General features: G+C 38.0%; 1 protein-coding gene and 1 pseudogene across 1 annotated transcript; one reads left to right on the forward strand and one right to left on the reverse strand.

Annotated features, from left to right (window-relative positions):
* Positions 1-355: 355 nt before the first annotated feature.
* On the forward strand, positions 356-5,035 carry LOC149841762 (auxin canalization protein (DUF828)). Its single transcript, XM_089998519.1, has 7 exons — positions 356-418; positions 515-583; positions 1,092-1,482; positions 1,784-1,996; positions 2,207-2,256; positions 3,517-3,574; positions 4,833-5,035. The coding sequence occupies exons 1-7, from the start codon at positions 356-358 to the stop codon at positions 5,033-5,035; spliced, it is 1,047 nt and encodes a 348-aa protein (XP_089854645.1).
* A 2,642-nt stretch (positions 5,036-7,677) lies between these two features.
* Positions 7,678-14,147, reverse strand: part of LOC149841763 (GCN5-related N-acetyltransferase 7, chloroplastic-like) — a 49,742-nt pseudogene continuing 43,272 nt past the window's right edge.

Here is a 14,147-nt window from a genome sequence, read left to right on the forward strand (position 1 = left end):
CTAAACTCTGTTTCTATTTAAGTCCTTTCTGCTCCTCCTGCTGGTGCTGCTTGAAGGCCAGAACTCTCACTGCTTTATTGTTATGGATTCCAATACCAGAGTTAGATCTACATTGGGCGTCCCATTTGAATCGATGGACTTCCTCTCTCGCAATTATGCAATCCAGGTCTCCCGATCGATTCTGCCGGCATGTTCTCCTGAACCTCAAAAACCAGTGGCTTTTGAAGAAAACATGATCAAGAAGTTCAGCAGTCAAGTAAGAGCTACATACCCACAAGCCAAGGAAATTATATCTTGCACTACCTAGTCCTCTCTTAATATGCATAAAAATTTTTATTAATAGGAGAAAGATAGGATGGTAAATGTACGGAATGGAGACTACAACTCCATACCTTCATGGAAATCTGAAGATCTAAAGGTAGCTTTTTTACAAACTTATTTTCTTCAATAGTAGATACTGTTCGCAGCACCATACTGACTTTCTGTTTTTTTTTTCCTGCTTTGGCATTCAAAGTCATGGATATGGCTGCAACAAATGATCCATCCAGAACTGAATCTTGACCGATGTTTCAGAAAGAAATGGGTAATATTTAGGTTTTGTTTTAAAGAAAAAAGTACTGTAGTAAGTTTAGAGAACCTCCACTGCCATAAGTCTTGTGAAAGTGGAAAGCTACAAAAAACTGAGGCATCCAAAGAATCTGTATTTGGATCAAATGAAAACAATTCCACAACAAAACAATTTCTGTGGAATTCAAAACCATCAGAATTCAATTTCATTATCTTAGTGGAATTGCAGAAGGCGCCAACACAAGGACCTGCATAAATTTATTGAAACCCATACCAAATGGAAGAATTGTCACCTAAATAGAAATCAAGTTCTGCGGAATCCACTTTCATACTTTTTTTTTATATTTACACGGAGAAACTGTCCACAGGATCGGAGACCTAGCCGCGCAGGCTCTGCCAGTCATACTTACGGTTGCTGTCTTGGCAGCGTAAAACTCCGTGGGCTTACACCTTGCCCCCAGGGAGTCGCCACTTTCATACTTCTAACTCTAATTTTCACATTTCTTGTGTAACAAATTACACAGAAGCTCCCAAAAATATTTGACGGCCAATCGATAAAGATGTGGTTGAAAGAGATAAAGAGAAAGAGGAAGGAAGAAGGCAGGCTTCATAGAGCAGAGGTGCATGCAGCCATATCAGTTGCTGGCGTGGCGGCAGCCCTTTCTGCTGTGGCAGCAGAAAATGCTAGAAAGAAGAGCAATTGCAACCACCCACAAGAGAAACAAGATGAAGAAGATGGTAGCAGTGTCAGAGATGCAGTTTTGGCTTCTGCTGCTGCTCTGGTTGCAGCTCAATGTGCAGAAGTGGCACAGTCCATGGGTGCCAAGAAAGACCAACTGAGTTCGGTCATAAGCTCAGCATTAACAGTTAAAGACGCTGGCGACATCATCACCCTCACTGCAGCAGCTGCTACATGTAATCAAATCAAAGCTTCTTTGTAGGACATTAACATGTAACCAACCAGCTAGGCCCAAGTCAAGGTCATGATTCAAAAAGGTCAATAAGACATAGGTTGATTCAGCCCACATATGTGGGCTGAGTCCAACCTCACCGGCTCTTGATCCTCAATGACTAGGTGTTAAGTTGGCTTGAGCCCAAAAACCATCCATGTCAACTATTCTAAAAGAATATTTTAGCAATCTAGAACTAGAATAGATGGCATGTGTTTTCAGTTACTAGGAATCTAACATAATGATAACTGCTTGTGCATTGTTAGCACTGAGAGGAGCTGCAGCGCTCAGAGAAAGAGCAAAGGCGACCATGGCAAGTGGCAACGAAAGTGTAGATGAGATTATGCAACTTCTTCATCATAAAAATGCTAAAGGAATAAATGATGAAACAAGGCCACAAGATGTTATAGGTTCTGACTTCCTCAGGGGTAGGAACCTTCTTGCTTGTGGGTCTCTCCTTACTGTCATCACAGAAAAGGGTAAAAATGCTTGACCATTGTGAAGAAATGTCTGCCCTTTGGATGTTTTGAAGATAGAATTGCAGGAAAACTGAAATATTAAAGCATATTGCACATTTAGCTATGACATAAAGTGCCTTTGTTTTTCTCAAATAATTATGATTGTTAGTTAGGCCTCAACCCTCTATGGCAAACGTTCTAAATGTTCTCGTTATGTCAATGAATGTACAGGAAAGTGCAGGTCAAGGCTTGTCTCGGTTGCATTGAGCAAGGAAGCTAAGGTTAGATCAACACTTGTGCTTTAGACATGTAAAATATTGCTCATCTACTTGCCTCCTTTGGACCTTAAATACATATTTTTTTATGAGATAGCTACGAACAACCATCACAGACTTGCAAAATCTCCCTGTGGTACAACAACCAAACGCCCCGCTGTTTTAAAAACCAACACCATGAGGTGGTCATTGAGAATTCAAGAAAAGTTCAAGAGAAATTTGGTAACTTTTCCTTGTTTGAGTTCAATTACATATATTGAACGATATTTTGCACCTCTTTTTTTTTGAAGAAAAAGTTGCCCTTTTTATCGAGAACACTTTTTTAACGAGGAACTAAAAGAAGGCAATAAAGCAACAATATTCTCAAAATAACACCATTTTTTTGCAATATGAGCACTTTTAGTTGTTTCTTTTTTTAATGTTTTTTCTGTGTTTATATACTTATATTTTAAAACTTCACATATGCTAAATTTTGCCAAGATTTTTCCAACGTACCACTTTTGTAACTTTATCATGAGATCTTTCCCTTCTAAGAAAACCCCAATTTGTGACATTGTTCAAGTTATAAAATTTTACACAATAGCAGTGATTGATACACTTTTCACCAGAGCTTTCCCAGTAAACTTTACGGGAACCACCGCGGTTTGAAATATGGAAATATAAGGGGTAATTAATTTTGTAATTACTTAAATGCAACATAAAGATGCCTTAGATGCGGTTTATCATTGTGATCGACACGGAATCCGAAAGCTCATGGTAGAGTGGCCTTACAACATAAACTTTTGCAAATTTGGCTTCTTGAATCCGACCCGTTTGCAACCCTACCACCGGGGTCTTCCGATATAAATCATATAAACTAGAGTGGCCTTTCTGAAAGTTCCTTTAGAAATTAAAAAAAAAAACATAAGAATTCATGTTTTTTCTAGTATTACCAACTTTTGGTGATGCCAACCACTCTAACAATATAAATATTCATTGCCATGGTACTTTAAGAAATGCCAGAAATAAAAGTTTGCACAGGTGCACGTGCAAGTGCACGCAAACACTGAAAACATACTAGGCATACATATTTATGTAGCCAAGCCCTTCTCTTTTTTCTTTTTTCTTTGAAAGGCAAGCTGGGGTTAGGCGGACCCCTTCCAGAGCAACAGCCGCCCCATGTGGCAGAGGGATTCGAACCTGGGCCTTCAACTTGACAGTTGCCACAGGACCCTGCTTACCACATCCCTTATTGATGCTTGATTTGTGAACCTTTTTTTATGATAGGTGGTACTAAGAATTCGGAAGACCAACAAGCTCAACCTCTTTGCAATCACCAAAGCAAGTAAGCTGAAATTCCTTTTGAATAACTACCATTTTATAACCAAACAAGTTTATGTTTTTTTGTCCTGTATGAATGAAGCATCCTTGCCTCGTTCACAAGTAGGAAAATATCGCTACATTTCCAACATGGAAAAGTGTGTGTGTGTGTGTGTGTGTGTGCGTATGTGGGGAGAGAGAGATCAACTAAAAAAAATCCAAGGTGATGGCACTTTTGAATTTCACAGCGTTGGATCTGGGATTTATTAAAGAAATCTCTCTCTCTCTCTCTCTCTCTCTCTCTCTCTCTCTCTCTCTCTCTCTCTCTCTCTCTCTCCACACAGAGGCCATGTTTTTATACACCTGAGTTTGTATGGGATAGTTAGCAACGTCTGGAACGTGACACTGCACTACTGATAGATGTGCTACTGTATTCTGTAGCCGCAACCTGACAGCTCAAAATGACCTAAGAATTTGCAACTCCTATCTGTTATATCACAATCAATTGCTGGCTAGAATTGTATGTCCATCACGGCTTCCTCTTCCATCTGGTTTGGAATTATCATTTATAGTCAATGCTGTCAGGATCGGTATCAGCCCTGTATCGTTTGGCCAACGATTCACGTGAATCGACTGAGATACCAATACTCAAGTGAATCGTTCTGAATCGGTCAAAAAAATAATTAAAAACTATCACGTGTCAATCAGAACGTGGCACGTGTTAAAGTCATTAAAATAAGTTTAAATATTTTTTTACATTTATTTAAAAATAGCCGATTCAGGGGTGAAGCGCATCAATTTTCTGCCTATACGCCTATACAAAGGACTCAAACAACGTTTACAGTTATCTGTACTTTTTTCAATGTTCACTGGATTCCGGTTCCAGGGAGTGGCATATATGCTTTTGCCACGTGTACAAACCTTTACACTCGAGAGATGTAGATCTACAATGACCCTCGATCGAGATCGGTCGTGGTTGTTGGAGTGGTGCAGCAGATGATGACTTTCGATGACCCTCGATCGAGATTGTCATCCTCCTGCTTCTTCTCCACCAACTCTCGAGCGGGCATCATCAACCCACACCTTCCTCCTCTCCCATCTTCTTTTCTACGAGGCTTTCTGTTCCACCATCGTCTCATTAAATTTTAATGCATGTCGTTACCATAGCTACGTAATTACTCCATAAATGTTTCAGTACTTTAAATGATCGTGATTTAAATGTGGAGAAAAATTACACTGAGGAATGTTCACTGACTTTGATCCTATTGTAATGCTCTTTTCAGGTATCATACTTGGCTTGCATTCTTGGCCACAGGAGGAATGGACCAAAGAAGAGGATCCCCCTTATTTGATAGTTATTGAAACAAATCGGGGGATGATCAAACTTGTAATGAATGACCGCTCCAGTTATAAGCTTTGGTCGATGACAATAAATCATCTGCTGATGCTTTCCACTAGCTACAGTGAAGATGAACTTGATTCCTGAAGTCCATAGATATCATAGTTTCAATCATCCCTATTTCAGCTAGCTCATATATACTTTGTATAGAAGTTAACCAGCATTTTGCTGTTGCTCATATGCCATAATATTTTTTTATGACGAGGAACCCTCACATAAGTGAGGAAAACACAGGTGGGGCCCCACGACCACCCTGCCTTACGTGGCCCACCTCTGAAAGCCACGGACACACCCATGTGCCAGTGGGGTTTGATCCAGTACCTTCATCTCAGAGCCATCATAGCCACCCCACTAGCCAAGCGGGCGACCCCTGTGGTGGTTCACCAACAAGTTTCTCTATGTTAATGTTTGATTATTGGGAGACTGTCTCCTCTCAGTTTCCATGCTTGTTACTGGTTCTCTATTTTCTCCAATGGAAGAAAACCTTCTGATTTGAAAGAATGACATATACAATAAATGTGTATATATCATTTGTTTTCAAATGCATATGATGCTTTTTGGAGTATGAAGCTTCATTCCCTAGGTAGAAACAACACAACATAGCAATTTTATTTCTTGACGACCTTTAAGTGAAGGATATTGCCAAGGAAAAGAAAAATGAAATTTTGGGTACAATAATGTAATCATAACTGATCATTAAAGAAAAATGATGAGCAAGAAAGAAGCAACAGGACAAGCATGTAACGTGGTTCAGTCGATGTCTCCTACGTCCTCGATCTCAAAACTCTCTCTATTTCATTATATTATTTTTTTCTTCTCTCGGATGTTTTATACATATGGTACTAAGCAAGATCAAGAGAAGTTTTACAAGGTAAGAACATTAATGCTTGATTTTCGAATTTTCCAAAATAGATAGGTCCTCACGATGAGCCCTATCATGTTCAAGAAAATTTGAACCTCCCTTAGATAGTTTTCGTATCACATAAGCACCAGCTGCCTTTCTTATTTCATTCTTTCTTTGATAGACAATTTTGGCTTGACCTTTTTTTATGGCAAAAACCTTATGAGATTTATTCTTGTTATGGGAGCTTTCTTCATTGAAAAACTTTTTAACATGTGAACTTATCGTAGCAAATTCATCCTTAGTTTAGGATAAGAGTAGTTCTTTTCAAAGGCTGAGTTTCTTATGATAGGTTGATCGTTCTTACCTATGTGAGATCTTGCCTTATCTTTAAGTCTTCTTTTTTATTGAGAGAGAACGTGTGAGCTGGAATGTAGTTGGGATTCTTTGTTTGATTCTCATACGAAACCGTGTGATCTGGTTTGGAAAGCAAAACAGACTTTTCTTGATTTAGAGAAGGCGTGTGAGCTGATTTGAAATCCAAGACTGTTTTTCCTTTATCTCTATTCAAAACCATGTGAACTGTATTGGAAACCAAATGTATAAGCCCAATTGTGATTAAAATCCTTTCCATATTCATTCAAAACCGTGTGATTTGAATTGAAAATTAAAACTGAGTGAGCTGGGTCATTCAAAACCAAGGTTGTCAGACTAGGAAGCGGAAACGATATAGGAAGCGGAAGCGAGAAGCGATGCATTTTAAAATATATAGGAAGCGAGGAATAAAAAGAAAAGAAATATAAGAATTGAATGAGAATCAAAATAAAACACAAATAAAAACTAAAATAAAAGTGACTAATATTAAATTTCATGATTTTTTAGTGTAAGAATTAAATTTTTAACAAAATCTAAAAATGATGACTACCAATTTAGCAAAAGCACATGGAAATGAGTGAGGAGTCAGAGAAAACACATAAAAAACATGAAAAGTTGAGTAAGAGAACATATAATAAGAATAAATGAAGCGTGTGGAAAGCATAGGAGAAGCGTGGGGGAATCGAGGTTCTCATCAAGTTTCGGAAGCGAGGAGTATCGCGCTTTCGAAGCGAGTTTCCGAGAAGCGAGCTTCCCACCTGTCTAAGAAGCTTCCGGTAACTCTGTTCAAAACAGTGTGAGCTGAGTGATCATTTTCTTCTTCATTCAAAACCGTGTGGTCTGAATTGAAAACTGAAACTGTGTGAGTTGGGTTGCAATTTTGTGTTTCCAAACCTGAAACACATCCAACAGTGGGTACATCAGAGGATTAATCTGAGCAACCTAAACAGAGCACCAGCAATGGTACACTTATGATGCATACTGCATAGTAATATGAATGAAGTATATGGTCTAACCAAGTACCCTACACGTATCTATGTACATAGAGACTTCCTATAAGTTTCACTGAAAATGTAAGATATAACTGTCATGAAGTCACTCATGCCATCAGTGGGTCATATTGCTCAACATCAATTTCTCCATTAGTTTTTTCTCTGTGTTTCTATACCATGTACATGTTTTCTTTCAAGCGATCTCATTCAAGAAGCTTTCAGCTTATAATGCATTTTCAGACATTACTCTTTGAAAGTTAAAATTGTCAACAAGCAACATGGTGTTGCCTTTTGCTTCCTTAAGAACTACCAATTTCAGGCAAGGTAAACATGCTATGAGATCACAATATAAGATACATAACTGTGAGCCAAAAGTTGTCAAGACCAGCAATTAGAAGACTCTGAAGAGCCTAACCTTCTATCGGAGCAGAAAAAGGAACCTTCTAAATATATAAAGTTCCATTCTTTAAAGGATTTTAAATTCTATCAAATATAAGATGCAAGCAATGAGGAATAGCATATTTTATAATAATCATACAACTAATCGGTGATTTTACATTGTAAAAATTACAATGAAGATTATGAGTTCAGAGACATTTTTTAATCAACATTTACAAAGAAAAGAGACAATGCCCTACACAGAAATAGCTACAAAAATATGATAAGTTACGATGCAAACTGGCTTGAAAACCATACCATTAGGATAACTGGATGCAATACACTAATCTCTGAGGTATTAAGATATGACACTGTTTCATGTTCTGCGTAGATGGCCATATGTGATTTGCCTCAATCTATTGAGAATCCGATTTTGGAGAGGTCAGTCCATAGAAGAATTCGCCGAGGGTGTCCTAGAAATCTTGCTTGCCATGCTGGTTCATCACCCTCATAAACAAAACCGCTCTTAGTATTACAATTTCTTTGCTGCTTCATTATCCACAGCAACATGGGCATAAAGATCAGTGATACCTGAATAAATCAAAAAGTTCAGATCCAGAATCTGACAGTAATAAACAACAGAAAGATATAGTAATACTTGATAAATTATCATTTTAAAATGATGATTGTGTTGTGGTAGTACTGAAGGTCAAGAATTATGAACCATGTTCATCTTTTTCAGGATATCACCGTACAGGTCTCATCCAATCTATACAAGGTTGGCTATGCAAGCACTGGACTTTGTCATCTTTTTCCTTGTAATTTGTCTCTGTAGTGGAAAAATTATTTCTACATTGGATGTGAATTATAGGAACTAGTGCACAAATCACAATGTAGAATCTGAAGTTATTGGTACATATGCACGTGTGTGCATGTGTACATATGCATCCATAACGTGGTTGCACTAGTAAAATAAAACAGAAGTATTTAACACAGAGTGTGGCGTGAACAAGAACAGAATGAAGTAACCACGATATGATGATGATGGTGATTCAACCAAACTCTTTGGGAAAGGTATTGCAGAGATTTACCCCATCCTTTGGCAATTTTCTTGGATTTGTCAATTAGGGCATAACCAATACCCTTTCTGTGCAGCTCTTTGGCTACACACACAGTGTTCAGATAAGTTCTAGCAAAATCAGCACCAATACCCTGCCAAAAAGTAATTTCATTACCTGATCAGAGAAGAAATGGACCTGCATGAAAATATTGGTTAATTATCAAATCATCCATGGTGACAGAATCATTATAAAACAACCCTAGCTTAGAGAAAAACATTTTAAGTACCTCTAGCCAACAATAAACCACTCCCTTCTCATCTTCCATACCCAAAGGAAGAAGAATCCAACAATAACATCTAAATTTCCAGAGAAGACGCGAAGTTTGGAAACAATTGAGACTCCATTAAAGAGTTCAAAGTTCATAGTGAAAATACACTGTCATTTCAAGATCCAGACCCAATTCATTTTATCTAACTCTTGTTTTATTTAAACACATGCTCCTTAATGGCATGTTGTAATTTTAACATATCATGTAATGGGTATTTTCGTACCCTAAATATTGTTCCTGTGTATACTTAATGAGAAAAGCCAGCAACCGAATACCCTATTGGGTTTTCTGCAGTCATTGACGCCTCTCCCCCTCTCTACTCTTCTTCCTCTTGTGATTGACGGTGGTATACCATTTTCTAACATGGTATCAGAGCTTCAGATCCTTCATTGAAGATCGTGATCTCCTAGAGCATTCAGTCCAGCCCCTTTGTTCTCTTATAAAGTATTTTTATTTTCTTCTTTTCCCTTCTTTCACTATTTCTTCTTATAAGGCATTCAATCCAATTTGATTTCTTCTTCTCTTGTTTGTTTCTTCTCTCACTGTTTTCTTTTCTCTTTCATCCTGCTGCATCTTGATTTCACTCCTACAAAACTCTTACCTAACCGCGCAATATCAAAATCCATATTTGCGTGATTTCAAAATTGAAATCACGTCAAACACATCCTTTCCTCTCTTCCATATTGACGTCAGTACAGAATCTGACTTGCTGTTCTGCCTTGATTGATTAACACCACTCTATCTCTGCTCTACTTTGACATTTTCCCTTTTAGAAAGAAGACACGTTAAAGAAAACCCGTTATTTTCATATTAACGTGTTTTCTTACTGATTGAATATTTATTTATTTTTTCTCTCAGAGCAGTTTTTTCTTTACTGCATATTCTGCCTCGGGTCTACAGGTTCAAAAAAAAAAAAAGGCAATCGGGTTCTCTGAAATTCATTGTTCTAAATTTTTATTTTGTTTACTCTATAGTGACTTCTCTTTCCGATCTCTTAATCTTCCTCGTTTTTCGCTCCCCATTGACTATGGATTCATTCTCTTCTTCGCAATCTAGCCTTTCTTCCAACTTTCTCGGTCAGTTTGTGTCTGAGAAGCTGAACAATTTCAATTTTCTAACCTGGAAAAGACAAATCATCCCATTCATAAGAAGTCAGGATCTTTCTGGACGTCTGGATGGCTCTATTCATGTTCCTCCAGAGTTCATATCACAAGATGGCAAGAATGGGGAGGGTGACACTTTAATTACCTTTGTTAGAAATCCAGAGTATGTATCCTGGATAAAGCGAGATCAGACTTTGGTTGCCTACATCACTTTCACTCTATCACAGAAGGTGCTTGTGGCAATCCCAGATGACGGCTCAGCTATGCAGTTGTGGCATCGTCTTGTTCAGACATATTCTCAAGTTTCTCAGGCTAGAATTTTATTTTTAAAGAAAGAGTTTCAAATGTTGAGGAAGGACTCCATGATTGTCATGGAGTACTTAAACATAATAAATGCTATCACGGATCAGTTAGCCATCGTGGGTTGCGCGGGCAGTGACAAAGATATGGTGCAACAAACTTTGAGCGAGTTGGGACCCAATTATCACATAATGGTTACTTCTTTGTTGTGTTTGCCAGAATTACCTACATTTGAAGACCTTCGTGCTAAACTCTTACAATATGAGATGACCTTGAAGGGATTCTCCAAAGGCATTCATAACCCCAATGGAGCACATGATGTTCTTGTCACAGGAGTTACCTATGGTCGAGGACGTGGCAGGTATGAATCTCGGGAAAGGGGAGGTCAAGAGAAGAATGGACAAGGAGCCTGTGGAATATTACCTACTCCCAGTATGCCTCCTAATCTGCAAAGGCAAAGGACAATACCTACTTGCTTTCTCTGCAACAAAAGGGGGCACATTAAGGCAAATTGCTGGTATAACCCACAAAATAGAGGAAAACAATTGGAGACAAGAAAGAGCACAGATACATTGAAGAATACTGGAGAAATCAAAGAGTTGTTATTATCTGTTTTGACTGAATTGAATATCAAACAGAATGATCAAGGTACTTGGTATGTTGATTCCGGTGGAGCCACTCATGTCACTGGTGATGCTGGTAAGCCCCTAAATCTTGTTCCTTATGTTGGTAGAAATAGTATTGTCACTAGAGATGGGTCTCATCACCATATTTCGCACATTGAAAATTTTGTAATTCCTATGTCCAACTCTTCCCTTGCTCTTTCAAATGTCATTCATGCTCCTAATATCAAGAAAAATATTGTTTTAGTCTCTAAGTTTGTCGATGACATTAATGCTTCAGTTGAATTTACTCCTTTTATGTTCATGTTAAGGACCTTCACACGAGGGAAACGTTCGCTGAAAGAAAACGATAAGGGAATATGTACGTGTTCCAAGAGAATCCTTCGTCTCGTGTTCAATCTATTGATTCCATCTTGAAGCTCAAATCATCGTCATCACCTTCAGTTCCTCCTGAGAGTGTTCTTAATATTTCTGAATGTATTGAGCCGCATCTTTGGCATGGTCGTTTGGGTCATTATAGTAGTTGTTTTATTGATAAGCTTGTTTCAAGCAGTCTTATTCCCAAGTCAAGTTTGAATTTAAGGGTCAATAATAAAAAATGTTCTAGTTGTCTTCAGTGTAAGAGTCATGTTCTTCTATTTCATTCCATTAATAAAAGGGCTTCAAGACCATTTGAAATTATATGTTCTGATGTTTAGGGTCCGGCTCCAGTTCCTTCTATGTCTGGCACTAAATATTATCTCATTTTTTATAGCTATTCTCGATATACATGGATCTTCTTTATGAAAAGTAAATCTGAAACCTTCAAATTGTTTCAGAATTTTCATTCCTTTGTTCAAAATAAATTATGTGAGAATATTACTTGTTTCCAATATGATGGAGGGGTGAGTTCTCTTCAATTGACTATTAATTTCCTCCAAACAAATGGAATCAATAGGCAGGTGTCTTGCCCTCATAGCCCTCAACAGAATGGGATTGTTGAACGGAAGCATCGTCATATTGTCCAAAGTGCAATGAGCATGATGCATGATAGTAATCTTCCAGTTAACTTCTGGGCAGAGATTTTTCATACAGCAATCTATGTCATAAATCGCTTGCCCATGAACATCTTGAAAAACAAATCACCATATTTCTCTTTACATGGTGTTTATCCAAATTATCATGATTTGCGTGTATTCGGGTGTGTATGCTATGTTCATATTGACAGTTCAATGCGGCACAAGTTTCAAGATAAGGCCTTAAAGTGTATATTTATGGGGTATGCTGATGCTATGATCCTGTGAGCAAGCACATCAAAATATCCAGAAATGTTGTGTTTGACGAATCAAATTTTGATCATAATGCTAACACTCCTCTTGAAATTAAAGTTTATCATCCCTTGGTTGAACTCAGATCTCTTTTCTAGTATTGATGGTGCTTGTTCTTCTGAATGTAATCAAAGAGATGAAGGAAACGTATATATCGCTGCGCCAAGGACTCAGGAAAGTGTGATTTCAAAACCACTATTGGCCCCCGAAAGGTATAAAGGCATTGTTTACTCTCGACGTGAGAAAGAGATACCTCCCAGCTCTAATCAAGAGCAGAATTCTCCTTCTGTTTTCATTCAATCACCTGCTCACAGAAGGTCTACCCGACCTCGACATCCTATTGATAGGTGGGTTAGTTATGAGAACTTCACGATGGATTTTCAACTCTTCTTAACTTCTTTGGGCAAGGAAGATCAACCCACAATATTTTATCAAACAATAAATTCTAAGAGATGAATTGAAGCTATGAACGAAGAAATGGAGGCTCTTCACGAGTGTGGCACTTGGGATATTGTTTCCAGACCACACAATCGAAATGTGGTTGGGTCAAAGTGGGTGTATAAGATAAAGTATAAGTCAGATGGTACTATCGAGCGATACAAGGCTAGGTTGGTTGCCAAAGGATTCACACAGGAGCAAGGACAAGACTATGATGAGACCTTCAGTCCGATCGTGAAAATGGGCACTATCTACATCGTACTATCATTGGCTATTGAGCACAAGTGGACTCTCAGCCAACTAGATGTGAAAAATGTGTTTCTACATGGAACTCTAAAAGAAGAAGTATACATGGAGCAGTAGCCCACTGGGTATGCAGAAGGAAATTCTAAAAAATACGTGTGCAGGTTAAAGAGAGCTATATATGGTCTGAAGCAAGCATCCTGATCTTGATTTGACAGTTTTTCTCTTGTAGTAGAAAAATATGCTTTAGTCGGTCTCTCCTTGACCATTCTCTTTTCATATTCAAATGCAAAGATATAGTTACCCTGTTATTGATATATGTTGATGACATCATCATTACAGGTAACTCTAATGAATATATTGAACAGGTTAAAGAATTTTTGAACCATAGATTCAAGATGAAGGATCATGGTAAACTGCGATACTTTCTTGGAGTAGAAGTTGACAAGATTCCTAAAGGCATGACACTTACTTAACATAAGTATATCGTTGATATTCTTAGCAAGGCAAGTATGAGAGATTGCAAGCCCCTAAGCACACCCAGTGTACTTCATCAGAAACTCAGTTCCCAAGATGAAGATTTGTAAGAGAATCCAACAGGATATCACAGGATAGTAGGAATGCTTCAGTATTTTACCTTCACTCGGCCTGACATTGTCTATTCTGTCAATCAGGTATCTCAGTTCATGCATGAACTGCATATTGGGCATATAAAAGCTGTTAAACGCATTCTTCAATATTTGAAGGGAACTATGGAGATGGTCTTCTGTACAGAAAGAGTATGTATGGTCATCACATGCATGAACTTTTAAATTACACAGATGCAAATTGGGCAGGAGACCCAGATGGGCGTAGGTCAGTCTCAGGATACTGTGTTTTTATTGGCCTAAATCTCGTCTCCTAGAGCAGTAGAAAACAAAAGGCCATAGCTCGGTCGAGCACAGAAGATGAATATAAATCAATGGAAGCTGCTACAGCCGAAGTAACATGAATCAGACACCTGTTGACAAAAGTAGGAGAATTGATTTCTAAAAGCATCCTCTTGTGTGACAATCAAAGTGATATCAACATGTCATTCAATCATATCTACCACAGTCGTGCCAAACATACTGAAATTGATCAACATTTTGTAAGACAAAAAGTCGAAGAGAACGAAATTGAACCAGAATATGTACGGATTGTTGATCAAGTTGCTGACTTGTTTACTAAA

The sequence above is a fragment of the Nuphar pumila genome, chromosome 3, assembly GCF_984573655.1.
Source record: "Nuphar pumila chromosome 3, dmNupPumi1.hap1.1, whole genome shotgun sequence".
NCBI lineage: Eukaryota > Viridiplantae > Streptophyta > Magnoliopsida > Nymphaeales > Nymphaeaceae > Nuphar > Nuphar pumila.